The 27,688-nt window shown below is 36.3% G+C and overlaps 1 protein-coding gene and 1 non-coding gene across 3 annotated transcripts; both read left to right on the top strand.

The window, feature by feature from the left end:
* The first annotated feature begins 12,650 nt into the window (after nt 1-12,650).
* On the top strand, nt 12,651-12,757 carry LOC126675979 (small nucleolar RNA R71). The gene has a single exon (XR_007640158.1). It is a non-coding gene; the product is annotated as a small nucleolar RNA R71 (small nucleolar RNA).
* Nucleotides 12,758-16,727: 3,970 nt separating this feature from the next.
* On the top strand, nt 16,728-27,319 carry LOC126673744 (protein IQ-DOMAIN 5). 2 transcript variants are annotated; one of them, XM_050367995.2, is made up of 8 exons: nt 16,728-16,842; nt 17,177-17,282; nt 17,973-18,092; nt 18,453-18,698; nt 20,725-20,949; nt 25,583-25,696; nt 26,395-26,869; nt 27,061-27,319. In XM_050367995.2, the coding sequence occupies exons 3-8, from the start codon at nt 18,009-18,011 to the stop codon at nt 27,171-27,173; spliced, it is 1,257 nt and encodes a 418-aa protein (XP_050223952.1). In that variant the 5' UTR covers nt 16,728-16,842; nt 17,177-17,282; nt 17,973-18,008; the 3' UTR covers nt 27,174-27,319. The 2 variants fall into 2 exon arrangements, with proteins under 2 accessions (XP_050223952.1, XP_050223953.1); XM_050367996.2 differs by having other exon boundaries at nt 16,729-16,842; nt 27,064-27,319.
* The last annotated feature ends 369 nt before the right edge of the window (nt 27,320-27,688 follow it).

Consider the following 27,688-nt stretch of genomic DNA (forward strand, 5'->3'; position numbering starts at 1 on the left):
TGTTAACAACACAAAGTTTCCATAGGTAAAACACCCAATGTTCTTGTACTTTCTCCTGTAAATCCGGTGAGTGTAACTTCTGTTTCTATAAGATCTTTCTCTGTTCTCCCAAGCGCTCTAAGCATCCGAGCAGGTAAAATATTCGCAGCCGATCCATGTCCACCAAGACCCTTTGAATCAACTTACCCTCATGTAAACTTTGATTTGCAATGGTTTGATGTGTTTTGACACTTGAGGAGATGATGTCTCCAAAATCACCTTCTTATGCAAATATGGATCAGTAACCTGAATGGTTAATCCCGTATCCTGAGAATGATCTTCTCCTCTATTTGCCCCCGCAAATCTTTTAAGCTCAATTAAGTCTTCTTCTCCTGCTTCATTCTTAGACAGAAAGATAAAGGGCAGAGATAGTGAAGAAGTACTACAGTCAAGAGTAATAGGAATTTCACCTAAAAATAATCCTTTCTTCTTGTCAGTTTTTGGACTAGAAGGTGTCAAGAGATCATCTAAGTCTTCATCAATTTCTACATCTTCCAAGGCTCTACGTCTGAACTTTTTCTTCGCAGGTGATCTAGGTGCCACAAGTATTTCTCTTCTCTCTACTGCTCTTTGCCTTTGAAATCTTCTTTTTTGTGTTTTGGTGAGCCTTTGAAGAAACTTCTTGTGTTCCACCCTATGCCATTACAAGTTGTTGGAAAGGCACGTGGGCGTACAAAACGCAGATGGATTCCTTAAAAGTTCAATCTCCTCTCTCCCTTTTGATATACGTAAGGGTGAGCGCATTGCCCCATGTTGGTGGACCATTGATCTTCTGCATCTCTGTCTTCTTTTTTCACATGATCTCGGAATCTCATATTTCCAACTCTATTATTTTGTATTCTGGGCTAAACTTTTGGAACCCAATTCCTCTTAACTTTAAGACTCCTCTCTTTTTGCTCAAGTGCATCCTCCAATTTTTTAATCCTTCTCTTAAGATCTGGGAGTTTTCAAAGATCAAAAGAAGCTGTATTCACATATGCTACAAGTGGGACTGGATCTTCATCAATCAACATGGCTTTCTTCTTCTCAGGGAACTTTAGAACTCCCTTGTTGATTCTATCCTGGACAACATTCCTGAAACTCCAACAACCATTAGTAGCATGATTCCAATAATTTTTCTTTCACTGGAAAATCAAAGATCTCTCCTGTCTTTATCACATCAAATGTATACTAAGGCTTTGCGCTCGATGCATGGGGTTTCTTCCATGTATCTGGTAGTTTTTTCACCAACATTGGACATACTCAAGAACTTGAGGAATTTAAGTCTGACACAACAACGTCATGGCTCATCTCTTGAAAATACATACCCATAGAAGTTCTCCTCCTATGATTTTTCTCTCTCAAGAGATCTTCATACTCTGTGACCTTTGCAACAAGTTCGAAAAAATCACAAAACTCCATCCCTTAGAACTTTTTCCTCAATTTTATATCCAGACCCATTTGAGCCAACTTCACAAATTCAGTCTCTGGAAAATAAATTTTGCAGCAATTTTTCAACTTCTTAAACCTTGTTATGAATAAGTCTGTAGGTTCTCCAGCCCTCAGAGTTATTCTTAAAATTTTAGCAATTGAGACTTCAGGCTCAACACGGAAGAATTGAGTATGGAATTGCCTTTTCATTTCCTGCCACGCATAAATAGAATTTCTAGGAAGAGTGTCATACCAAGTGAATGCCACTCCTGTAAATGAGTTAGGAAATAATCTCAATTTAAGATTTACAAAATTAAAAACATTTTCCAACTCTCCATAAATCTTGCTACATGTTCAAGCGTTGATTGGCCTTCATCTCCTGAGAACAAAGGAAAGTCTGGAACTCTATATCCTCTTGGATATGGATTATCTTTGTCAATCACTTCAGGATATGGTTTGTGGAACTCTAGCCTTCCAACTTTCCTTAAGTCGGGGCTATAAAGTTCTTAAACCATTTCCCTCACACCATCAATATCCATCTGGTTTGGAACTACAAGAGGTGGCAAAACAGGAATTGAGTGATGTTTGCTCTTGGGATTCCATCACAATTATTCCCGACATGGTTAAAACCTTCATCATACACATTAGGTTGTGTATTAACATTAGTATGTACAAGATATTGTGGTTTTGTTCCTTGATGGCAAGCTCCCTTGTAAGGAGTACCTATCGCCTCATTTTACGATGATTAGGAGGAACGTATCTTTCCTAAAAAACAAGATTGATAATAGGAGAAGATTGAGATGCCTTACTTGACTCTACTACCTCATGAGCATGATTGTTAGAAGCATTGCCCCCCGAGTTATGCTTGTTTTGAACTCTTATTCGCACCTTCTTCCTTTTGAGCCAAGTTCTTTTGCCAATCTTGTACTGTTCATTACTTTCTTTAGAGTACTCTCGATTGCTCTTCGATCTTCTTACAATTCTCCTTAGATATTTCCTCTATCATTTTTGCATTTCCCTTAGCTTGTTCTTTAAACCGTTCCTCTATCTCGTGCCTTATTTCCATCTTTTTGAAATGATCTATCATTTGAGCCATGATATTTTTTGGAGTATTGTTGGCAATTAATCGCAAGTGTACGATATCGCTCAAGTAATATAACTTGGAAGACCAAGTATCGATCCCACAAGGAACAATGAACTAAACAACTAATTTCTAATATTCTTTAATTGGCTAGTAAGAAAATAAATGGATTTGTGTGAACTAATTATAATCTAAAGTGAATTAACTCAAGTAATTAGACTAAAAATCTGAAATTAAACAAATAAATCGAAGTTTAAACAATAATGGTAAAAAGCTCAAGGATTGATAATTCCAAATAAACTAGTAGAAGAATGGATCAAAATTTATCTAGTGATTTTATTATGAATCGAGCTATTCTATTGCACCGAATCCCGCTCTCTCAAGCCTCAAAGATTCAAATAAAATCACAACCTAATTAGCTAATCAATTATTAACTTGCTCTCATAATATTAAAACTGAATTAAATAACTAAATTGTAATTATGAAGCAAACTCAACGACTACCTAAATTCCAACCCGCTCTCACGGTGTTTTCCTCTAAGTTTTTAATTACCTATGTCTATTTAATTAACAATCTCTCAATTAATTAATTAAACACAAAATCATGAACTAAGTGATCAAATTAATTCAAGCCTTAATCTTAGTAATTAAAACACAATTTTACTCACTTAATAAATCCTAATCCAATTCGAAAACTAATCTAAGTGTTCATATCAATCCCCGAACAAAGGATTTAGTTACACATGCTTAAGCTTAAATTAAACAAAGAAGAAGATGAAGAATTAAACATAATTAGAGAAATAAATACCGGAGTTGTCAATTTCGGAAGAATCGTCTAGATTAAACTTGAAATCTTCACAATAGTTCTTTGCAGAAACTAATAATAAACTACTTATAAACTGCTGAGAAATAGAAGCTAAAACGCTATTTTAAGAGAATGAAAATAAAACTAATGTAGTCTAAATTATTCTACGTATTAAATTGAGTCTAGTACAAGGTCTTTATATAGTAGGAGAAGTTCCGGAGTCTTCTAATTCGTATTACAAATCAATTTGTAATAGGAATTGTAATTGTAATTGGAGGAGGAATTTTAGTCCAATTCAAAGTCTGCTGCACGCCAAATTCTCTTCTTTCCCGTTCGGGAAACCATAGTTCCGTTCGTGACATGCCCAATTTTCTTCTTTCCCGAACGGAAGCCTCTTTCACGTTCGAAAAAACTGTAGACCGAAGGCTTTGAGATCAGATTCCTTCTTGAGTCCCGAACGGAACAAGGCTTTTTCGTTCGGGACTCATGCTCACTCTGCATGTGTTCCGTTCGTGAAACTTCTTTTTCGAACGGGAACAACCCCTTTTTTCCTCAATCTCGTTCGTGAACTTCAATTCCTTCGTCCGCAAGCTACGCTTTTTACTCGTACACGCAATCCACCATAATTTTGCCCCAAATAGTCGGTTTTCACCTAATTTCCACTGAAACACTAACAAACACTATTAACCTTTGCTTGTCCTCAAGCAAGAAATAAATCTTACTCTACAAAATATGTTAGAAATCATTAGCATATAACTTAACAATAAATCAATCAAAGAAATCCCCGACCCTATGAATAATATGAAAAACAACCTTCTAAAACCGACAACTAAATAATGATGCAATCGAATAACAATAATAATTCTATGACGTAATTCAATATAACAACGGTTACTAACTCATTAGTACAAGGTCAAATTGAATCACACTTCAAGCTTCACTATCACTTGCGGGACATGGAAAATAATCAATTTTTCACTTAGGCAAATCATAGCACAATTTAGTAAAAACTAAGCTAATGGCATCAATATTTCAACAAGTAGGGTATATAACAAAGAAAGCTCACAATTGAAAACATGAATACTCACCATAAGCTTGCTCATAGTCCCGGACTCCGCTACTTGATTCGGTAATCAACAAAAATCATATGGTCTTTTATTGGGTTGTAATGTGGCTAAGGTAAAGGGTAGGTAAAAAGGATAAAACAAAGGCTAATTATCAACTTAATACACTATTTATTACTACCATTAACTTCTAGGTTGATCTAACTCCGGTTTTTCGTTTATGTGAACTTATAACTTTCTTTTATTTTTGAATTACGCTTTACTCATTGCTTTTTGCAATCTCAGAATTTTTCCTCTTTTTTTTTCTTTTGAAGCTTTTGCTTGCAAATTTCTATCTCTTTTTTTTTCTTTCAATCTTTTTCAAGGCGCAAACTTAATCTTTTAAGCACAATGTAGTTCACTTTCTCTTTTTACTAATCTCGAGTTTTGAATCACCTATATTCATCATAGTCATAACAAATAATATATAAAGTCGATAAGGTAAACAAAAGAGGTAAAGCATAGAACGGTAAAATGTGTAAAATATGGTAAAAACAATAAAAAGGTTTAAGGCTCAAATTGGTGTAATCTAGGGGATAAAGGGTAGTCTATTTAAGTGGTCTAAAAGAAAGGTTATACCTAATTGCCATAATCATCTAATTGTTGAAAACTCAATCGTGTAACTTTAAACGGACACCGAGCAAGTTCTAGGAATAAAACATGAAATCAACACTCACAACAAGGAAATTAGGCTCAAAACGCTCAAAAGTGTGTAGTGTTATGCCATAAACTCAATTCCTACATAAATTAAGCTACTTATGCCAAAAGTTTAAAAACGATTATACAAATAAACAATCGACATGTCATGAATCCGCATCAAGTTATTCAATTATGTTTCAACGATTTGAACAAGTCTAAATTTTGAATTCACCCTTATTTCATCGGATTATGTCAACGAATTATTAAGTCATTAAGCAAGCATCGCTTATCAATTGTCGAATTAAGAAGTCGCGTTCATACATTCATTGATTCGGGGAAATCTAAGATTGACAAATTAATTAAGATACACACCAAATCAACTAACACTTTCATATTTAAAAGACAAAGATTTAAAGCGATACAAGACCTTGAAATAAACTAATTTAACACCTAATACAATCTACTAAAAAGAAAATCACATCCTAATAAAAATAAACTAAAACTGAAAATAAAGATAAATCACCGAAAAATAACCCAAACGAAAAATAAATTTTTCTTCCCCCCTCCTCACACTATTTCTAGCTATGTCCCCAAAGCTAAGAAATAAGAAATAAAAATAGAAAAAATTGGAAAGAGTTTGGGTTTAGAAAAACAAATCTCGCTCTAGTCAAAGGCCGGTGGATCCGGTGATGGTTCCGGTGATGGATAACGCTCTCCGCCGGCGGCATTAAAATAACCCCGAAGAAAATCCTCTTGCCGATTAAGTCGAGCTCGCATTCGATCTTGCCTCCATTGTAGTTGTGCAAGACCAACATGTTGTTCACGTCGGATATCTTCAAGTAATTTTTGGTTAGTTTCCCAACCAACCCGGTTTTGCTCCCATCCGGTCCGGTTTTGCTCAACCAACTCAGAAAACCGTTGGTCAAACCCGGAAACATGAGTCGCTTCTCCGGCTTGAGAAGTTCCCGCGGGTTCCTTCCCCGCTCTTCTTCCTTCTCCTCCTTCTTCTTCCCGTGCTACCTCTTCTCGTCGTGTTCGTGCCACCAATCGTACCCTTCTATTATAGGGAATAACTCTCCCCTTCTTCACAAACCCGGCAACATCCAAATGGTTAATATTAAGAGACCGTGCTAGAATGGTCTCAAAAGTCGCCAAAGTAGACGCCGTAGGCATACAATTGTATTTCTCGGCCAAAGCACGAATAATGAAACCATAGCCAATCTTGGATAATTCGGATGGAACTTCCCTCAATCGCTTCAAAAGACGATACGCCGTGTTGACTTGGTAGGCTTCTATCTCCGGATGCAAAATAGCATTCAAAGCTAAAAGATCACTCTTGGCCACCTTCGTATATTCACCACGCCCGCCAAACGAGTGCCCAAACCACTTCACAAACACCACAATAGCGATGTCTTTGATTTCATTAATTTTGGACCCCCTTGTCCGATAATCATCACGATCCGTCAATTCCCTCCATATCTCCACTTGATCAAAATTTTGATCCCAATCTATCAACCCCGTTCCCCTCATTCCAAACATTTCCACCAAATCTTCAACACTAAGTGTATGGCTAGTGTTGTTGATGCGGAAAGAAATAGATGAAGGAGAACCGCTAACCGGTTTGAGAGTAGAGAAGAATTCACGAGTAAGTTCATCGTAAGAGTGATGACTAACCTTTGATAATGCCGATGATAACCCCAAAATATCCAAATAGCGCTCCACATCATCCTTGATGCCAAGGTTCTCCATATCATCAAAATCGATTTGAAATGGAATTACCATTTCCCTTTCTTTGATACTCAAATATAAATCACCTTCCTCCTCCGTATGGATTTGGAAAGGTGCGTTATAGCGAGTAGTCAATATCGCCGAGGTGTTAACCCGAGATGAGGATGGAGCGGTTGATTTAGTACGTCCCCTTCCCACGGCCGGTAAGGGTGGATTCGCCGCCTCTTGATTTCTCGTGCTTGAACGACGGATTGGTTGATTTTCGGCATTCTTGCTTCGCACCATGATTGCGGAATGAGAATGTTTCTAAGCAAAAAAAATTTGGAGAATAAGAAAAGAAGAATATTAGAAGAAGAATATGTGTGAAATAAAAAGTAGAAAAATGCAAGGTATTTATAGGAAAAAAAAATATAACAAATCTCAAGATTTCCCACCACTAAATTCAAACTCTCCATTTAATAACTTAGATTTGATTCAACGGTTTAGATTGAAACCATGTATCAATCCAAGTGAAATTTAAACACTAATGAATGGTTTGGATTTGCCAACTCATCAATCCAAGTGAAAAATTCAAATTTTTGCAAGCACAAATCTTAAAGAAACACAAGTTTCAAAAGAAACACAAGTCTCAAAAGAAACACAAGTCCCAAGAAATCTACTACACTTTAATTCAAAATTCAAAATTCAAATTTTTCAAAATTTTTGATGCTTCCCGAACGGGAATAATTTAGTCCCGAACGGGATTAGGCTTATTCCCCGGTTTTACATTTTTGTCCCGAACGGGAATAGTGTGTCCCGTACGGGACAAAGGCAAAATTTGCCTAGTCCCGAACGGGACAACCATTCACGTTCGAAATAAATGGCAGCTGGGGGCTGGGTTTCGAACGGGAATAGCCTGTCCCGAACGGGACAAAGGCAAATTTTGCCTAGTCCCGTTCGGAAAAGGCTCTGTTCCGAACGAGAACCTCCTGAAATCTGTTATATACCTGCAGAAACACAAAAACTTACCCCGGAATTAAACGGAAATAAATAAACAAATTGAAAATTAAATACGCATAAAAGGAAAATAAAATAAATAAAACAAAACACGTAACCTCTCGAGATTGCCTCTCGAGTGCGCTTTATTTTCGGTCAAAAGCTAGACCGTGGCCCGGATTTTATGTAGGAGTGGTGAACGTGATTTGTTCCACTACTTGATCCGTCAAAGGTCCAAGATACGGCTTGCACCGTTGTCCATTTACTTTGAAGATTTCACCACTAGAATTCTCCAATTCCAAAGCTCCATGACTTGCCACCGTTCGAATTTTGAAAGGACCGCTCCAACGGGATTTTAATTTCCCGGGAAATAATTTGAGGCGTGAGTTGTAGAGCAAGACAAAAGAGCCCTCCACAAACGTTTTAGGCACGATATGAGCGTCATGCCATCGTTTCGTCTTTTCTTTGTAAAGCTTGGCGTTTTCATACGCATTTAACCGAAATTCGTCCAACTCATTGAGTTGAAGCATACGTTTCTCCCCCGCCGCTTTAAGGTCAAAATTGAGCTTTTTAATGGCCCAATACGCTCTATGTTCAAGTTCCACCGGAAGATGGCATGCTTTCCCAAAAACAATACGATATGGAGACATTCCGAGGGGCGTTTTAAAAGCCGTACGATATGCCCATAATGCATCATCTAGTTTCAGTGACCAATCTTTCCTTGTGTTATTAACCGTTTTCTCTAGAATTCTCTTTAGCTCACGGTTAGAAACTTCAACTTGCCCGCTTGTTTGAGGATGTTACGGAGTAGCGACCCGATGATAGACTTTATATTTCCGCATCAAGGCATCGAATTGCCTATTGCAAAAGTGAGATCCACCGTCGCTTATTATTGCTCTAGGAGTCCCGTATCGATTCATCAAACGTTTGAGAGAATCCAACACTACTTTGGCATCGTTAGTGGGTAATGCTTCCGCCTCTACCCATTTTGAAACGTAATCTACGCACACCAAAATGTATTGCTTTCCAAACGACATAGGAAAAGGACCCATGAAGTCTATTCCCCACACATCAAAAAGTTCCACCTCTTGAATGTTGGTAAGCGGCATTTCATCTCTCTTAGATATGTTCCCCACTCTTTGGCATCGATCGCAATGACTAACAAAGTCTTTTGCATCGCGAAATAGCGTAGGCCAAAAGAATCCGCACTCTAGCACACGAGCGGCGGTCCTTGATGTACCATAGTGGCCCGCATAGTCCGAGGAATGGCATTGACTAAGTATAGGCATCATCTCTTGTAGTGGTACACATCTCCTCAAAATCCCATCTCCACACACCTTGAAGAGGTACGGTTCCTCCCATAGAAACCGTTTAGCATCGCTCAAGAACTTCTTCCTTTGGTGGTAAGTCAAATCCGGTGGCATTATTTCGGAAGATAGATAGTTTGCGATATCCGCATACCATGGCGTTTCCACTTCCGAAAGTACCATCAACATCTCATCCGGAAACGTTTCATTAATCTCTACGCCACTTATAATTGGTTCCGGAATCTCTAGCCTTGACAAGTGGTCGGCGACGACGTTCTCCGTTCCTTTCTTGTCGCGAATTTCGATGTCAAACTCTTGCATAAGAAGCACCCATCGGATTAGTCTCGGTTTAGCATCTTGCTTTGCAAAAAGGTATCGAAGGGCCGCATGGTCCGTGTAGATGATAACCTTAGAGCAAAGTAAGTACGACCGAAATTTATCCAATGCGAACACCACCGCAAGCATCTCTTTTTCGGTGGTGGTGTAATTGAGTTGAGCACCCGCCAATGTTCGGCTCGCATAGTATATCACGTGAAGCTTTTTCTCCCTCCGTTGCCCCAATACGCACCCAAGTGCTATATCGCTTGCATCACACATGAGTTCGAAAGGAAGAGTCCAATCGGGTGATGAAATAATTGGGGCCGATATAAGGGCTTCCTTCAACCTAGAAAAAGCAACAAGGCAATCATTAGTAAATTCATAAGGAATATCTTTAACAAGCAAATTAGTTAAAGGACGAGCAATGGAAGAGAAATTTTTGATGAATCGTCGATAAAACCCGGCGTGCCCTAAGAAGGCACGAACTCCTTTTACGGTAGTTGGTGGTGGTAATTTCTCGATGATTTCCGTTTTTGCTCTATCTACTTCAATGCCGTCCTTGGAGATTTTATGTCCCAAGACAATTCCCTCTTCTACCATGATATGGCACTTCTCCCAATTCAAGACTAGATTGGTCTCCTCACACCGGGCCAACACTCGTTCAAGATTATTTAAGCACATCTCAAAAGAGTCCCCGAATACCGAAAAATCATCCATGAAGACTTCCATAATATCTTCGATCATATCGGCGAAGATGGAAGTCATACATCGTTGAAATGTTGCCGGTGCATTACAAAGACCAAAAGGCATCCTCCGATAAGCAAACGTTCCATAAGGACATGTGAAAGTTGTTTTCTCTTGGTCATCCGGGAAGATAAGAATTTGATTGTACCCGGAATATCCATCGAGAAAACAATAATAAGCGTGGCCCGCTACCCGCTCCAACATTTGATCGATAAATGGTAACGGAAAATGGTCCTTCCTCGTCTCCGTATTCAACTTGCGGTAGTCAATACAAACACGCCATCCCGTTACCGTCCTAGTGGAAATTTGCTCACCCTTCTCGTTCTCAATCACCGTCATCCCCCCTTTCTTTGGAACGCATTGAATGGGACTAACCCATGCACTATCGGATATGGGGTATATAATTCCGGCGTCGAGAAGTTTTACTATCTCCTTGTGCACGACCTCCTTCATATTTGGATTCAAACGCCGTTGTCTTTGAGCCGATGCTCTTGACTCATTTTCTAGGTGGATCTTGTGCATGACCACCGAGGGACTAATTCCTCGGATGTCCGAAATTTGCCAACCGATCGCCAATATATGTTGCTTCACCACTTTGACAACTCTCGCTTCTTGTGTTTCCGACAAGTTGTTTGAGATGATGATGGGAAGAGTCATGTTGTCGCCCAAAAACGCATACCGTAAGTGAGATGGTAACGTTTTAAGCTCAACCTTTGGTGGAGAGATAGAAGAAGGTGGTGTCACGCTCTCTCTTCTAATCAAATTTTCGGCTTTCGGCTCATCTTCTTTGGAATATTCTTCCCCGGAAGTTGCTTGTGTCTCCTCGGAATGGAATATGACTTTTGAAACCGGGAAAAGTTCTTCCACGAATTCATCAATCATATCCAATTTCATGCATTCCACCTCTTCAAAAGTGTTGCGCATAATCCTTTTCATATCAAACTCTACTTTGTCATCATCGATACGCAAAGTGAGTCGTCCGGCGTGCACATCTATCAATGCCCTCCCCGTGTTCATGAAAGGACGCCCAAGAATCATAGGGCATGTTTTATCCGCCGCATAGTCAAGTACGACAAAATCCACCGGAAAGATGAATTTGTCTACTTTGACTAGAACATCTTCTACCACTCCGTATGGCTTTTTTAGGGAGTGGTCCGCCAATTGAAGCATCATTGATGTTTGCTTCAAAGTTTGATCACCAAAAATATCCCTGAAAAGAAACAAAGGCATTAGATTGATACTTGCCCCTAAATCACATAGACAATTAATTGAATTTAAATCGCCTATTTTGCATGGAATTGTAAAACTCCCTGGGTCCTTAAGCTTGGTGGGCAAGTCACTAAGGATGAGTGAGCTACAATTTTCCGTTAGGGAAATTGTGCCTTTGTCGTCCCAACTCCTTTTCTTCGTTATGATTTCTTTGAGGAACTTCGCGTATTGAGGCATCTCACGCAAAGCATCCGCAAAGCTTATATTGATTTGGAGTTTCTTGAAAATTTCCAGAAATTTATGGAATTTTTGGTTATCCGGCGTCTTCTTCAATCGTCCCGGGAAGGGGACCTTTGGCACAAATGGAGGAGGAGGTGGCGGTTTTACATATGGAAGTTCGGTTACTTCCTCCTCATTTGTTCCCGTTGTTAGATCGATCGCTTTCTCTTTACTTGCATGTGGATCATCAAGTTCTTTCCCGCTTCGGAGTTCAATGGCTTTTACTTGCTCCCTTGGATTCGACTCCGTTGTAGACGGTAAACCCCCTTGAGCTCTATTTTGAAGCGAGATGGCAAGTTGAGAAATTTGAGTCTCGAGATGGTGATTGACGGAAGCTTGGTTCTTAAAACCGGTTCTAACTTCCTCAATAAGCTTGTCAATCTTGCTCCCCTCATCCGTATTCCGATTTTGAAAACCGGGTGGGGGTTGTGGTCGGTAGTTGTTGAAGTTGCCTTGGTTTTGTGGACCACGGTTTCCTCCTTGAAAATTTGCTCCTCCCATATTTGGGTTGGCATTGGCTTGACCCGCATTTTCCCTCCACGAAAAATTAGGATGATTCCTCCACCCCGGATTATAGGTGTTGGAATATGGGTCATTGCCTTGCCTTTGCCCATTGACATAGTTGACTTGCTCATTTGAGTTTTGATGTAGGACGGGGCAATCGAATGATCGTGCCCATCACAAGTCTCGCAACCCATTTGAACTACCGCAAGTTGAGCATTCCTTTGATTTGCTTGTTGTTTGTACATCTCGAGTTGTGCTAGAAGTGTCGCATTCTTCGCTTTCATTGCTTCAAATTCTTGGGTTTGCTCGAGGGTCATGATACCCTTTTGAGGTGGTTGCCTCAACCGCTCGGTTGACCAAGAACAACTATTTGTAGCGAGTTCCTCTAGCAAGTTATTGGCCTCATCATAAGTTTTCTTCATAAGTGATCCTCCCGATGCCGCATCAATCGTTGCCCGTGTAGCCTCATTGGTACCATTGTAGAAAATAGAGACAAGATGCTCCCTCCCTAGATGATGATGCGGACAATTTCTTTGAAGCTCTTTGAAGCGTTCCCAAGCTTGGTATAAAGATTCACCATGTAATTGGAGAAAATCTATAATTTCCTTGGTCATCCTCGCGGTCTTACCCATAGAGAAATACTTATTGAGAAAAGCTTGTGCCAATTGCTTCCATGTTGTGATTGAGGTGCTTGGAAGTGATTGAATCCAATTCCTCGCCTTATCCCTCAAAGAGAAAGGAAAAAGACGAAGCTTGATTTGATCCTCCGTCACATTATGGATTTTGAATGTGTTGCATACCTCCGTGAATTTTGAAAGATGGGCGTTTGGATCCTCGCGTTCCAACCCATAAAATTGGCAACGACTCTCAAGTAGTTGGATCGTTCCCGGCTTGATTTCAAAATTGTTAGCGAGTATAGGAGGTGCAAAGCATCCATAGTTGGCGTTGTCTACGTTGGGTAAGAAGAATTCACCCAAGGTACGTCTTGCGGGAAGAGGGGCGACCCTCTCGTTTGGCCTATTAAGAGCTAGGCCATCATGTAGTGGTGGTGGAACAATCCCCTCGTGATTCAACGGAGGATTACGGTCGTCCTCCATTGTTTTGGATTTCTGCGCTGTTTTTCGGATACTTCTTTCGAAGGATGTTAAATCTGACTGAAACGGTTCTAGCGGTTTTCTGGCACGTCGTGTATTAGGCATACACTAACCAAAACTCCTGCGCAAACACAAACAAGAAAACCAACGTAAAATCCAAGAATCACAAAGTATATAAAAATAACCAAAATTAAATAGAACTAACTCAATCTAAGAATAAGATACTTTTAATTGATTTAATTGCAATTGCTCCCCGGCAACGGCGCCAAAAACTTGTTGGCAATTAATCGCAAGTGTACGATATCGCTCAAGTAATATAACTTGGAAGACCAAGTATCGATCCCACAAGGAACAATGAACTAAACAACTAATTTCTAATATTCTTTAATTGGCTAGTAAGAAAATAAATGGATTTGTGTGAACTAATTATAATCTAAAGTGAATTAACTCAAGTAAGTAGACTAAAAATCTGAAATTAAACAAATAAATCGAAGTTTAAACAATAATGGTAAAAAGCTCAAGGATTGATAATTCCAAATAAACTAGTAGAAGAATGGATCAAAATTTATCTAGTGATTTTATTATGAATCGAGCTATTCTATTGCACCGAATCCCGCTCTCTCAAGCCTCAAAGATTCAAATAAAATCACAACCTAATTAGCTAATCAATTATTAACTTGCTCTCATAATATTAAAACTGAATTAAATAACTAAATTGTAATTATGAAGCAAACTCAACGACTACCTAAATTCCAACCCGCTCTCACGGTGTTTTCCTCTAAGTTTTTAATTACCTATGTCTATTTAATTAACAATCTCTCAATTAATTAATTAAACACAAAATCATGAACTAAGTGATCAAATTAATTCAAGCCTTCTTAATCTTAGTAATTAAAACACAATTTTACTCACTTAATAAATCCTAATCCAATTCGAAAACTAATCTAAGTGTTCATATCAATCCCCGAACAAAGGATTTAGTTACACATGCTTAAGCTTAAATTAAACAAAGAAGAAGATGAAGAATTAAACATAATTAGAGAAATAAATACCGGAGTTGTCAATTTCGGAAGAATCGTCTAGATTAAACTTGAAATCTTCACAATCGTTCTTTGCAGAAACTAATAATAAACTACTTATAAACTGCTGAGAAATAGAAGCTAAAACGCTATTTTAAGAGAATGAAAATAAAACTAATGTAGTCTAAATTATTCTACGTATTAAATTGAGTCTAGTACAAGGTCTTTATATAGTAGGAGAAGTTCCGGAGTCTTCTAATTCGTATTACAAATCAATTTGTAATAAGAATTGTAATTGTAATTGGAGGAGGAATTTTAGTCCAATTCAAAGTCTGCTGCACGCCAAATTCTCTTCTTTCCCGTTCGGGAAACCATAGTTCCGTTCGTGACATGCCCAATTTTCTTCTTTCCCGAACGGAAGCCTCTTTCACGTTCGAAAAAACTGTAGACCGAAGGCTTTGAGATCAGATTCCTTCTTGAGTCCCGAACGGAACAAGGCTTTTTCGTTCGGGACTCATGCTCACTCTGCATGTGTTCCGTTCGTGAAACTTCTTTTTCGAACGGGAACAACCCCTTTTTTCCTCAATCTCGTTCGTGAACTTCAATTCCTTCGTCCGCAAGCTACGCTTTTTACTCGTACACGCAATCCACCATAATTTTGCCCCAAATAGTCGGTTTTCACCTAATTTCCACTGAAACACTAACAAACACTATTAAACGTAAAAACGCCAAATAATGTATAAAAACAATACTACACATGATGAAAACCGAGTAAAATCGACCCTAAATATAGGAGTAAAATACTCCTATCAAGTATCACTAACCATATTCTCACTTTCTTTTTCTTCTGCAGGTTCTACTACAGGAATGACATTATGTGGCGCCTCTTGATTTTTATGATTTAGAGGCACAAGTGATTTTTTGAACTATTCAACCACAGTGTAAATGATTCCTTCTGGCCCTGCTGTTGCAGGCGCACTATCCTCCTCTTGAGAGTCGGCTACATCTTTTTTCAAAATATTGCGAGTTCTTGGAGCCATCTTTATGATAGTCCCACTAGCGTGCCAAATTATTTCCTGTAATTTTTTAAAAGAAAATGGTTGATGCCTTTGAGTATGTGAGCGTGTTAGAGGGTTATACCTCAAATTATGATTTTAAAAATAAATCAAACGATTGTGGAAAGTTTTCAAAGGACATAAAAAACCTAAAATAATTCGTAAATCTCTTGAAGGCGTTTGAAAACTAAAGAAATCTTCCGTAAATAAGAAACAACAATTCATATAATGCGTATGAAATAATGTTGAAAAACTATATTAAAAAAACGTAGTGTGTGATTTTATAAAATTGAAGTGTCTGACATTGAGATCTCTTGAGAGTATTTGAGTTTTTGTTGAATTTGGCTGGGGTTCAAATCGTTGCATTCCTTTTTTTTATAACGTCTGCAGAAACTGTAAGGTGATGACCGCTTTTTAATTGCCCACGTTCTCACTCCAACTTCTCCACTTCTATAAAAAAAAACTGCTGACTTTTTCCACTCATTTGAACTGCCGTTTTAAAAAAAATTGTCAGCACGTGCTTCAATGGGAGACCCTGGACTTTTGGCATTTTGAACTTCTAACAAATTCTTTCTAGACTTCTGGCCTATTAATTATATGCTTCTGGCCAATTTGATTACGGACTAAATCTCATGAGAATTTTTTTGGCTTTTAGACGTTGGGCTATTTTAATGTTGGTAAAAACAACTATTAATTTTTTTTGGCAGAAGGTACAAAAAAGTTCTCGATTTTTTAAAAAAAGTATAGATCAGTCATTTTACTTTATCTGGGCACAATTAAGCCCCCATATTTTTAAAATTAAACAATTAAACCCTTATTATATTAAAATCGAACAAATAAATCCTTTTAGTTTATTTTTGAGACACTTACCCCCTCAAATTTTTGGTAAATATTTTAAATATTAAAAATATTTTTGAACTTTTTTCCTATAGAATTATGAGAGACATGTCTAACGAGTGTTTCTAATAATGTTGGATAAAAGGGGTTATTTGTTCTATTTGAAAACAAAAAGGGCTCAATTATACCCTAAAAAAGTAAAAGGGCTGATTTGTATTTTTGTAAAAACTACGAGGGTTTTTTTTGTATGTTTTGCCTTTTTTTTTATAAAGGAAAAACGTTCGTGGGAGAATTTAATACAACCTTTGCAGCATTATGCTTAATGTTTATACCGTTTGAATTATAGCTCATTAGTTATCTTAAATTTATTAAACAATTTTTTTTACATAAAATTGAAAATCAAATCGAGCCAAATCTAAGTCTATATTTCGGTTTAAGTTCTATTTTTCCGAAAGCCGCCCGACCAGACCCGGCGCAAAGTGACAATGACTCAGCCCGAGACAGTGTTGTCGCTATTAAACGACAGCGTTTTATTTTCGAGCATGAGAAACAGCATTATCTTAAACAAAGTCACACACAGTGTTGTAGTCTGTGCAGTATCCAGTTCTGCTTCAACTCAGATAGTAAATTGTTTGTTTGCTTCTAAATCCAATTATGTGTGAGTGATTCATAGATCCAACCTCCAGAAAATAAGAGGGTATGTCTCTCTCTTCTCGTTGCCCTTCATTTTGTAGTTTAATGTTTTGTTTTTGAGCTTGTTCTTTATGGATCTATATTGTTCAGGGTGTTGAATTTTATGTATGTTCTCCACATTTAATTTCTCCGATGTCCTTCTAATTTTAGAATTTGAATAATTTAGCTGAATTTCACTTGATTTTGGACTTAGTTTGGTAATTTATGGAGTTTGGATTTCCATATACTGATATACATATGGTTAGATCTTGGAACTTGTAGTTTGAAGTAATCATTGCCTTAGATTATGACTTGTTCGTGTCAATTTGTTTTGTTGACTTTTGAGTTTTATTTTGTAGGTTAGCTATCCGGGATGCAAGGTTTAGCGGCGCATTTTGGTCTAAACTTGGTTATTACTATCTAATTGTGGTTTTCGCCTTTCACTTTGACGATTACTTCTGCAAGGTTTGTTACTATTTAGTGATGAAGTGGATTTGTTATATTTGGCTTTCACATACATTTTGTTATTCTGTGTTTTATTTGAAGTTATTTCCATGCTTAATTGTTTAATTTCTTTTGAATTTGCGTCATGAAATTATGTAATTTTAATGTTTGTCAATAAGAACTTAGTGATACTGATGCATTGATGCTCGGTTTTTGTTTTAGCTAAATTTGCAAGAATAGTAGTGAACTATTATGATTCATTTATTAGTTACTAGCCTTTGGTCCAACGTGCATTTCAAAAGTGGAGTCATTTAGGATGACAGCTCTAATTTCACTGTAGAATATTGTTTGTCTAACCGTATGGAGGATCATACCAAAATCGAATTTCGAATATAGATGCTATTTTATCATGATTGCCATTTCTACTATGGCACAATCCTAGAGTTTCACTTTTTATCATTTTGAATCATAATTTTTGATATCAGTCTTGAGATGAATTCACCAGCATTAGTGATAGGCTTTTTTCTGATGGATTCCCATTTCACTTAGAAGCTCTCCACATGAATGACTAGTCAGATGAGGCTGGCTGACCTACAATGCACAAAATAAACACATTTAGAGGTCATAGGAACAAACATTAACTATAGGTAGGGAAGGTCATGAGAATAAAAGTTTAACTTCATTTGTGTTTCTATGGCTATTTTCCTGTAGGATACAGGCATTTGTTTGAACTAGAGTGAAGCTGCTATGGGTGTTTCCAGCAAATGGATTAGAGCTTTGGTTGGTTTAAAGAAACCAGAAAAATCGCAGTCTTTAGAGAAGGATGACAATGTGGGTATATATCACCTCAAGTTCATTTTTAAAGTATGCTGTTTAGGTTCGAAATATGGTTATGATATGTGGCCATTTTTCTGATCTGTCAGTAAAACTTATTGCTATGCTTGCATTGTGACATTAGAGTTATATTTGACTGCTCAGTCATTTGATTTTATCTGGAAGTATGATCGCCGTCATTATTCTTATACGAAATTCGCCAATTTTTTTTGGTTCTATTGTTGATAATTGATATAAAGATCAACGGAAACTGAAATAGCTCTTAAAGCTCCTGCCAAACTCCAAGAAAGAGACATGTATTAGAGAGTTACATATATTTGATTGTATTTGCACGTCTTTTTTCTCCAATCATTGTAGAGGACAGCTACTAGCAAGCTCCAAAATAGGAGAAAGCACTCAGTTGAGTTTGATGCTGATAAACTTCAAGAAGAGTTCCATGGCAATGTTGCTAACCCAGTTGGTGATGCCACTGCCAATTCTGTCTCAGAGGCTTCAGAATCTTTTTCTGCTTCACTTCAAGTACAGGATGTAGCTCACAATCAACAAATTTGTAGAGAAGAATTGGCTGCTACTCGTATTCAAACAGCTTTTCGTGGATTTCTGGTAGGAATCTTTGTGTCAGACCATACCCTAACTTTAACTGTATTTCAATTAGTAAATTTTGATTGGTTATTACTTAGAAAGTTGTCTGTGAATTCATGTATTCTACATGTTTTTACATAATTACATTGTGTTGAAGTCAGCTGATTGTTGCATATTCACATGTCTCATTTTGTTTTTTTACATCTTACTGACACTACATCATTATTTGTGTTCCTGGATGTATTCTGAGACACTATTTAAACCTATTTTCTATGAGATAGCCTTCATAAAAATTAGACATGAAAGGTGCAAGTTTTCCACATGTGGAGAAATTAGAAACAAATTGATTTTTGACCGGCACGCTTGATTAACTCTTTTTTCAGGAGGGCTTTCTAGGTTACAGTTTATCAAGTTAACTTTGAGCAGTAAGAATAAAAATAAAGGAAAGAGGTTCTTGAATACTAGACTTGTGTCGATACAGTAGCTGTTATAAGACCTGAGTTAATAACTCCATCCTTAGTTGTCCGTCCATGCTGTGGCACAGAGCAGTTTGACCACCAAAACGTTATTTTTCTTTTTGCCACGGTACACAAGGTTCGTTTCGAGCAGTCTATTAAGAGCTGAGAATCTTAGTACCGGAAGTTAGGCGTAGTAGTTTAAATGTTTAAGTGCTTAAAACTTTATTCTATTTCTATTTTCATGCCCATCTTTGAAATTGTAAAACTGCTACAATCAGTTTTTAAATTATTTTTCTATTTGGTGATCTTGTAAATTTTAATTGTTAAGATAGGGTAAAGTTTGGTTTTGTTTGTTTCACATAAATATTCCATTTTTTTCAATGTTTGGGAGGCTAAAGAAAATGTCCAAGCAAAATAATGACCGGTCAATGGAAAACAACTCCATTTTCATGGATATCAGCTTCTAGTTCCAAGAAGCAGAAGTCATTTTCTGTGCCTTTTTGTCTTGATGCATTCGATGTTGCTACATATAGAACAATGATTTGCAACTTTTTCCCCTTTTTTCAGCTAAAATCTTTTTCTTACGTATCTTTCCTTTTATTGTCATTGTTGTTGTTGTCATCGTTGTTCTCTCTCTGTAGATGAATGAAAAGTTCCACATATTTATACTTAAGTAACTTAACTATTAATAATGTACACCAAATGCTGGAATATTTTCCAGTTGATTCTTAAAGTAAGACAAACAACAGAAAATAATTTATTTTTGGAAACAAAAATTCTAAATTTGTTTTTCCAGAAGTAAAATATATTCCTCTAAGAAACGGAGTTTAAGGCTGTCAAATTGCTTTCACACCTTGAATTATAGAATATATAATGCCAGTTTTGCATTTTACTATTATTGATACAAAAGCACAATGAAACGTTCCTCATTCTTATTTTGTTATTCTCAAAATTCTGCAAGTGATTAGCTTTTTTTCTTTATAAAAACATGTAATCTTTTTAGTTATAGAAAATCTCGGCCTTAGTAACATTTTTCTCTAGAGTTTTGGTTCAAGGTAACTATTGCATGCAAGCAGTATTTCTAACTGTTTATTGTGTAAGTTATTAAAACATGAGAGCTTATTTTACCCGATAATTTTGATAAGAATAATTGGAAAAAGTAGTTTAATTTGTTTTTTGACTGCATTGGTTGGTTAGATTGACATTATGAGGATTTAAACATGAGTTTCTAGTTTGAATTGACTGTTAAAGGCTAAGAAGTAAAGTGCACTTTATTCTAGAACATAAGACAGATTAAAGATTGTAATTTCAGGTTTCGTTATTGAGCTTGGAATAATTAAAACCCACTCGCAGTCATCTGTCTGCAATGCTTGACATTGCCAGAGAGAGAAGTTGATTCCATTTTTTATTTCAAAACAAGCCCTTGATTATCTCTGCCTTTACTTTATCTTCATTTGCAATTCATTATGACAATACCAGCTACTTCTTTAACCTCATTTTTTTCTGATTTATTATGTTTACTTTTGAGATGATTATTATTTCAAGTACATTGAGCCTTATATTCTTTGACAATTTTGGAATATTATCAGGCTAGGAGAGCTCTGCGAGCTTTAAAAGGATTGGTAAGACTTCAAGCTCTTGTAAGGGGTCATGCTGTGAGAAAGCAGGCTGCAATAACTCTTCGCTGCATGCAAGCTTTAGTTAGAGTTCAGGCTCGTGTTCGTGCAAGGCGTGTTCGTATAGCATTAGAAAGTGAAACATCTCAACAAAAACATCAACAACTTGCAAATGATTCTTGGGTACGAGAAATAGAGGTAAACACCATCAGTTTATCTTAACAAGATATGCATGCTTGATGTGCACTATTGTCTGCTCATAGAGCATCTTCTCCTCCCCTTGTTTGGTTGAACAATGCTTCCGTGAAAGCTTGTCAAATCAACACCATGTTAAACCATATGCTTCTTTCATTCAATATCGTAGTGATTTAATCTATTGAGTGAATCATAATTAATCTCCACTTGGATTGATCTAGCAATTGGCTGGTGAATTGGCAAATCACAGTGATTCAGTCAGTCAAGTAAAAAAAGATTTTTTAAATTTTTATCTATATTTTATTAATATGTAAAGATTATAAAGTTTATTTAATAATTAATTAATAAAAAAAAACAGCTTAATATTTTCAGTAGAAATTTTAAATTAAAGATTTGGCGCAACATTTTAAGTGGTTTTTTACTTAATTGAATGAATTAAGCTAGATATAATGTGCTGTCAAACACTACTTGATTAAAATAAATGCTGAAAGCTTTAAATTAAATGATTAGCTGTGTTATCAAACACCTACTAAGTCAATCAGAGGTGTCCTTGGTTAGAAAGATGCTCACTCTTGTGCTATCAATTTGGAAACCAAAGATTATAGGTTCTATGCTAAATCCTTTATCCCTTTAGATATATTATGTATCTCTAATTTGAATCCTTTAACGCAAATAACTTCAATTTCTTTCAATCAAAGAGACTAACTCTTATTACGAATCTTCAACTTAGGTGCTATATATGGAGATACGCAACATAGTAATCAAGTGCCGAATTGAAATTAAACAAACATTCATTCATAGAAATAGATAGAAAACATCAATTCGTTATAAATTCATTCATTAAAACCTAACACACACAAAAGTTTGAGCCTAGGATCATGATAACTATGTTAAAACAAAATAAGAAGTTCATGTTGTGGAAGATGTATATGATGTATGAGACAATGCCTCCCTCAATCTTAAGGCAGAGGTTTTTGTAGGTGTAAGGATCAAAGAAATCCTATGCAGTCCTCTTATTCATTGCCCTTGAATACATTTAACCATCATTAACTCTTGTCCATAAATGCATTTAACCATCTGTAACTATTTGCCCTTAAATGCATTTAACCATGTGTAATTATTTGTCCTTGAATGCAATTAAACATTTGTTATTCCTTGTCCTTTAATGTATTTGGCTTCAACTCTTTTCATTGCTATGTGACTCCCATTTTGCTCATTAATTCATCTTCTTGGATGCTCTTTAGCCATCTATTTGTGCGTTGGATGCTCTTTTGTCATAAATATTCTTTTGGATGCTTCTTGGTCATCCGGGATACTTGACTCTCCATTCGGCTTGTGCCTACTTGGCAACTGCCTGCCAACTCATGACAGGCTATGCTTTGTCACGAGTTGGAAAGTTTGTGCCGAGTCGGCACATTGCTTCTTTTCTATATCTTTTCTTTCATTTTCTTTTCTTTCCTTTCTTCCCATCTCATTTTAATTTGACATTTTACTATGTAAAATACATGAAGCAAACAACATAAATAAAAGGCTTAATCACTCAAAAACCCCCCACCTTTAATTTTTTTTTTCAATTACACCCTGACGTTGGAAAATTCTCCCAGAATCCCCCCACCATTAGATTCTTTTTCAATTGTACCCCAAAGTATTAAATTGACCTCTTATCACATGATTTTTTTTTAAATAATATTTTTTTTAATCTATATTCTAATTAAACACAAAAATTATTAATAATATAAAAAATCATTTTTTCTAAAATTATATTCAATAACTTTTTAAAATCAAAACCATAAAAATTTCCAATTTAGGGTGCAATTGAAAAAAAATATAAAGGTGGGGGGATTTTGAGAGGATTTTCCTACGTCAGGGTGCAATTGCAATGGAATTTAAAGGTGGGAGGGTGTTGAGAGAATTTTCCAACGTCAGGGTGAATTGAAAAAAAATTTAAAGATGGAGGGCTTTTGAGTGATTAAGCCTAAATAAAATGACCATAAAACTTCCTAAAAAAAAATGATCATAAAACTACATCTAAAAACAAGCCTAAACTATCTAAAAGGCATGAAATATATATGTAATTTATACTACACCAGATACTATCCCATATTCTTAGATATTTTTGGAATTTGTAGCCTAATAAAACATTTTTTTAATATGGCCGAATGACCAAAATAATTCAAACTATTAGCAAATTCTCTGTTCTAACCCAACATTTGAAATTTTTTGATTTTAGCCAAAATTACATTTTTTTTTTCAATTTTGTCCACTCCTGAGATGCGGGTATCGATGCTTAGGTGGTGTTGATGTGGCATGTTGTCGGTGCTTACCACGCATGAAAAAAAAAAATCTAAGACATGTAAATTGAAAACCTAAACTAACCTAACCTTATTAACGGAAAACAAAATAAAAACAAATCAATAATATGGTTCAATAATAAAAAAATAAAACCAAATCCACTCCCCTTCTTCTTCCTATGTTCTTGTTTCTTCCTCTCTTCTATTTTATTTAACAAACACATGGAGGACATTAGATCATTTCATGCAGTAATTGAAACTAGATCCAATAAACTTCTCAGTAATTAATTATAGATTATGCAATAACAGAAGATTCAAGAAATGTGTCATTTGAGGTATTTAAAAACAATAAGCATCCGAGTTCTTGTAATAGAAATATAGCTAACAGCTAATTCATATCTGCAAATGCTTGAAAACATTCTTACAATATAACATTCTTCATGAAACCACATCATATGTAGAAGCTAAGTTTGACTATTATAATTCTCCATGGAAGTAGTTTCTGAGAACAGCAACACCCCATCGATCATGGACGCATTCAACACGAATGACTCTTGAACCTCTAGACATCCTTACTCCTGCAGCAGCAAGACCAACATTACCCAGTCCAAAAATTGCAACAGATTGACCCAGTTTTGGTTTCACAGTATTCAGAGTAGCACGAAGACCCATGCAGCTACCACAACTGAGAACACGAACTTTGTCCAGAGGAGCTGTCAGATTAATCTTTGCTACAGAACCAACATGAACAACAGATGGGATTCTTGCCTTAGCTGACCTCCGATGCTTATTCTCCAACTCGATGTTCAGTATAAAATGCAAATGGAGACTAAAGTTGAACCATAAATATGGTTACTAAAAAATTAAAGCCGGGTCAAAGAGAATATTAAAAAAGAAAGAAAGAGATTTAAGAGACCTAATTCAATCTAATTCGTTTTGGTGCAAACCAAGATGCATATACAATAGTAAAACATGAAACAAAAATGGAAAAGAGAAAGGTGTAGCAGCAGCATGGTGATGGGAATAGGATGAAAATGGTAGGGGAAGAGAGCAAGGGATGTAGAAATTAGGGATTTTTGTTAGTTTATTTGAGTTAGAAGGGTTAGGTAAGTTTTAAGGTTATTTACCTCTATGTTACACAGACTCGGATATGGGTGTCCAAAATGGATACGTATCCGCATATCCGACTCGCTAATTTTCTTAATTGAAGATACGGGGATATGGATCCGATATAGGACTCGGGTACTTAGATACAGATATATATGTATAAACTAGACATAAGTTTTCATATGTTAGTTTTAAAAAATAAAAAAATAACTCAAATAAAAGTTTATAACAAGAAATACAGTCTTTGCTCTTAAGAACCGAAACATGACACCAAATAAGATACATGATATGGTCTTTTTACCACATGATATGGTAACTTTTCATGAATTCTATCATTAGAAGTGTCCACCTGTCAGTTAAAGAGTCGGACCCATATCATGTGTCGTGTCGGTGCCATGTCATGTCCGACACGGGTATGGCAGGGCAAAATGAAGAGTCCGGGTAACATAGGTTTACCTTGGGTTAGAAGAATTAGTCAAAAAAAAATTTATGCGTGGCAAGCATCGATACACTTCACCAGCGCCACCTAAGCATCGACATGCTCTTTTCAGGAAATAGACAAAATTGAAACTTGAAAGTACAGTTTTTGCTAAAATCTTGACGTATTAAACGTTGGGTTAGAACGAGAACTTTTGCTAAAGGTTTGGAATTTTTTAATCATTTGGTTTTTTAAAATTAACTTAATATGAGATATGTGGTCGATGTTATTTGATTTACAGCATTTGTATACTATAAAAAATGATCAAGGTGAGGTCTTTGACCTGGATTTCATTATTTATGGGCAAGCATGTTTGAAACTGGCTAATATGATCCTTTATGATACTCCAAATTCTTCATAATTTCATATTGCTTTTGCTTAGCATGGATGTTCATTATATGTGATTCATTTTAGAATTCTACACTGAATCTTATGTTTTAATTCAATTCTCGATCTGCTTTCAAAATTAAGGATTTTAATTATTAATTCGAATCTTGATGTAAGAACTATGCTTATAATATGGAAATATGCATTCTTGTTTAGAACCTAAGTGGAACATGAAACCTAAGTGTGCAGATTGTTAGTTAGCTAGTTTTGCCTTATCTAGAATTTTGTTTGTTTAGCACTCAGTAATAAGTTCCCCAACCATCTTTGTGTGAGTCCCAGAAACACACACTTGAATTTCGAAGACTTAGGTTTTATTTATATGCATATGCATGAAATCTATCTGCTAAATGTTTCATCACTTTCAATGGCACAGGAAGGGTGGTGCGACAGTGTAGGATCTGTTGAAGAAATTCAAGCAAAGTTGCTAAAGAGGCAGGAGGCTGCAGCCAAGCGCGAGAGAGCCATGGCATATGCTTTGGCTCATCAGGTGAACAACCAGAACTTTTTTTTTTACTTTTAGGGAGTGGAATATAATTTTTTTTAATGAATATGGTAAAGTTGCTTAACAAAAATTGCTTAATATCTAGATGTCAGGATTGAGATCAGAGAGTGAAATTGATGAAGTCAAAGTTAAGTTCAGAGCAAATGCATCTGAAGTTGACCGTTGTATGTGTATCTGATTATTGATTTTACAGATTGATTAGAGGTTTAATCCCTTTTTAAAATTAGCGCTTCAAGGTTAACAACATCAGTTGCTAAATCATTGACAGCTTTCTAGAGAAGAACATAAGTTCAGTACACCTTCAACTGTAGTCTGTAACCTCCATTGTTTATTATAAGCTTCATTTCTGTAACTGATACGCAATTGTTACACATACACTTCTTAAATATTCTGTAAAATCAGTTCTGATCATTTGATTCTGGTAGCTATATGTGTTTTGTGTATGATTTTTGTGCCTTTCTTTCAATCTCTTTCAACGAGTACCTTTCTAATTTTATAATACTTGAATGACTACCGGTCATACCACAAAATTTGGAATAGAAACTAAAGAAGAGTTGAAAAGGTCACAATATAATTTTGTCCTGATATATACAGTTCTTTTTTTAATTATAATTTAAAGTACTGTAGAGTCACATGGCATATTTTCTTTATCCTGTTATAGACAAATATTGTTTTGGCTACAGTGGCAGGCAGGATCAAGACAGCAGGCTGTTCTTTCTGGGTTTGAACCAGATAAAAGCAGCTGGGGATGGAATTGGTTGGAGAGATGGATGGCTGTCCGTCCTTGGGAGAACCGATTTCTTGACATAAATCTTAGAGATGGGGTTATGATTGGTGAAAATGGAAATTCTGAAGGTAAGAACGGCACCAAACCCCAGTTAAAGTCTTCTGGTAAGAAGCCGGCTCTATCAAGTCATCAATCAAACCTTTTGAATCAGAAAACAGGTCTATCCCATTCGGATGGTAGCAATTCTCCTACTAAGTCAGTTGGCATGTTAGAGGTATCCAGTACTGTTTTTGCAAAACCAAAGCCAAAGCCAGTTCTAGAAGATCGTTCTGAAGAAACCAACACTGTTCAAAGATCTCATAGCAACCCGAAAGAGAGAGCAATAAAGTCAGATAAACAAGCAAAGAAGAGATTGTCTCTACCTAATAGTGGTTAGTTCTTTTGATCCCGGTTTTCAAAATTTCTTATTAATGAGTAGGCTTTACTTGTACGAGTAGTTGATGAAGATTTTTGTTTGTCCGCGAAAGTTAGTTGCATGCCAAAAGGTTTATGTTTTTGCAGAATAGGTAAAAAATGGTATGTTTGTTAGGGAAGTTGTAAAAAGATGTGTGGTTGGTTTAAGCAGGTGGAAGCAGCGGGGCTCAGGCAGCCAGGCATGGCAGAGTAGCTCTGAGGGATAAACCAAAGTTGAAAGCAAAAGGGGAACCAGTCAGTAGAAAGGCTGTCGATATGTAGCATTTAGGAATTGGACGAGTTCTTGTATATAGGCACTTTGATTTCATTGCTCTCATAAAATCTTCTAGGTTGAGTGGTTCCAGGGAATAAGTTGGTGTGTTGTTTTTTGTTCAATATTTAATTTATAATATATGTTTTCCAGCGCAGTTGGTGTTCATATTTAGAGCTATTGTAAGTTTCTCTGTTCTCCCACGGCTGAACGATTCTGTGCTTTTTGTGAACTATGCTATATATGAGTTGTAAATCTCAGTAAAATCTTTCCTATATCTTTAGTTTTATTGTGATTTTTATTCCCAGCATGCCATTCCCAGAAATATTGCTTAAAATGCATTTTTTATCTGAACTCTTAAGTTGCACTTCTTTTTTAATTTTACATAAAATATCTATAGTTTCTAATCCCATCTTATAATTTGAAAATCCTATCTTGTGCGCATAGAGGTGTAAATGAACTGTGCTAAGCCGAGTTTTGGAGTGTTCCTGTTCAACTCGTTTAGCAAATAAGGTGTTCATATTTG

The sequence above is a fragment of the Mercurialis annua genome, linkage group LG3 (genome assembly GCF_937616625.2).
Source record: "Mercurialis annua linkage group LG3, ddMerAnnu1.2, whole genome shotgun sequence".
Lineage (NCBI taxonomy): Eukaryota > Viridiplantae > Streptophyta > Magnoliopsida > Malpighiales > Euphorbiaceae > Mercurialis > Mercurialis annua.

Bases quoted from the DNA above. Each gene is read 5' to 3' on its own strand.
- LOC126673744 (XM_050367995.2), top strand. From the start codon at position 18,009: ATGGGTGTTTCCAGCAAATGGATTAGAGCTTTGGTTGGTTTAAAGAAA. The intron at 18,093-18,452 runs GTGGGTATATAT...CAATCATTGTAG, and splicing joins CTTTAGAGAAGGATGACAAT to AGGACAGCTACTAGCAAGCT. The intron at 26,870-27,060 runs GTTAGTTCTTTT...GGTTGGTTTAAG, and splicing joins ATTGTCTCTACCTAATAGTG to CAGGTGGAAGCAGCGGGGCT.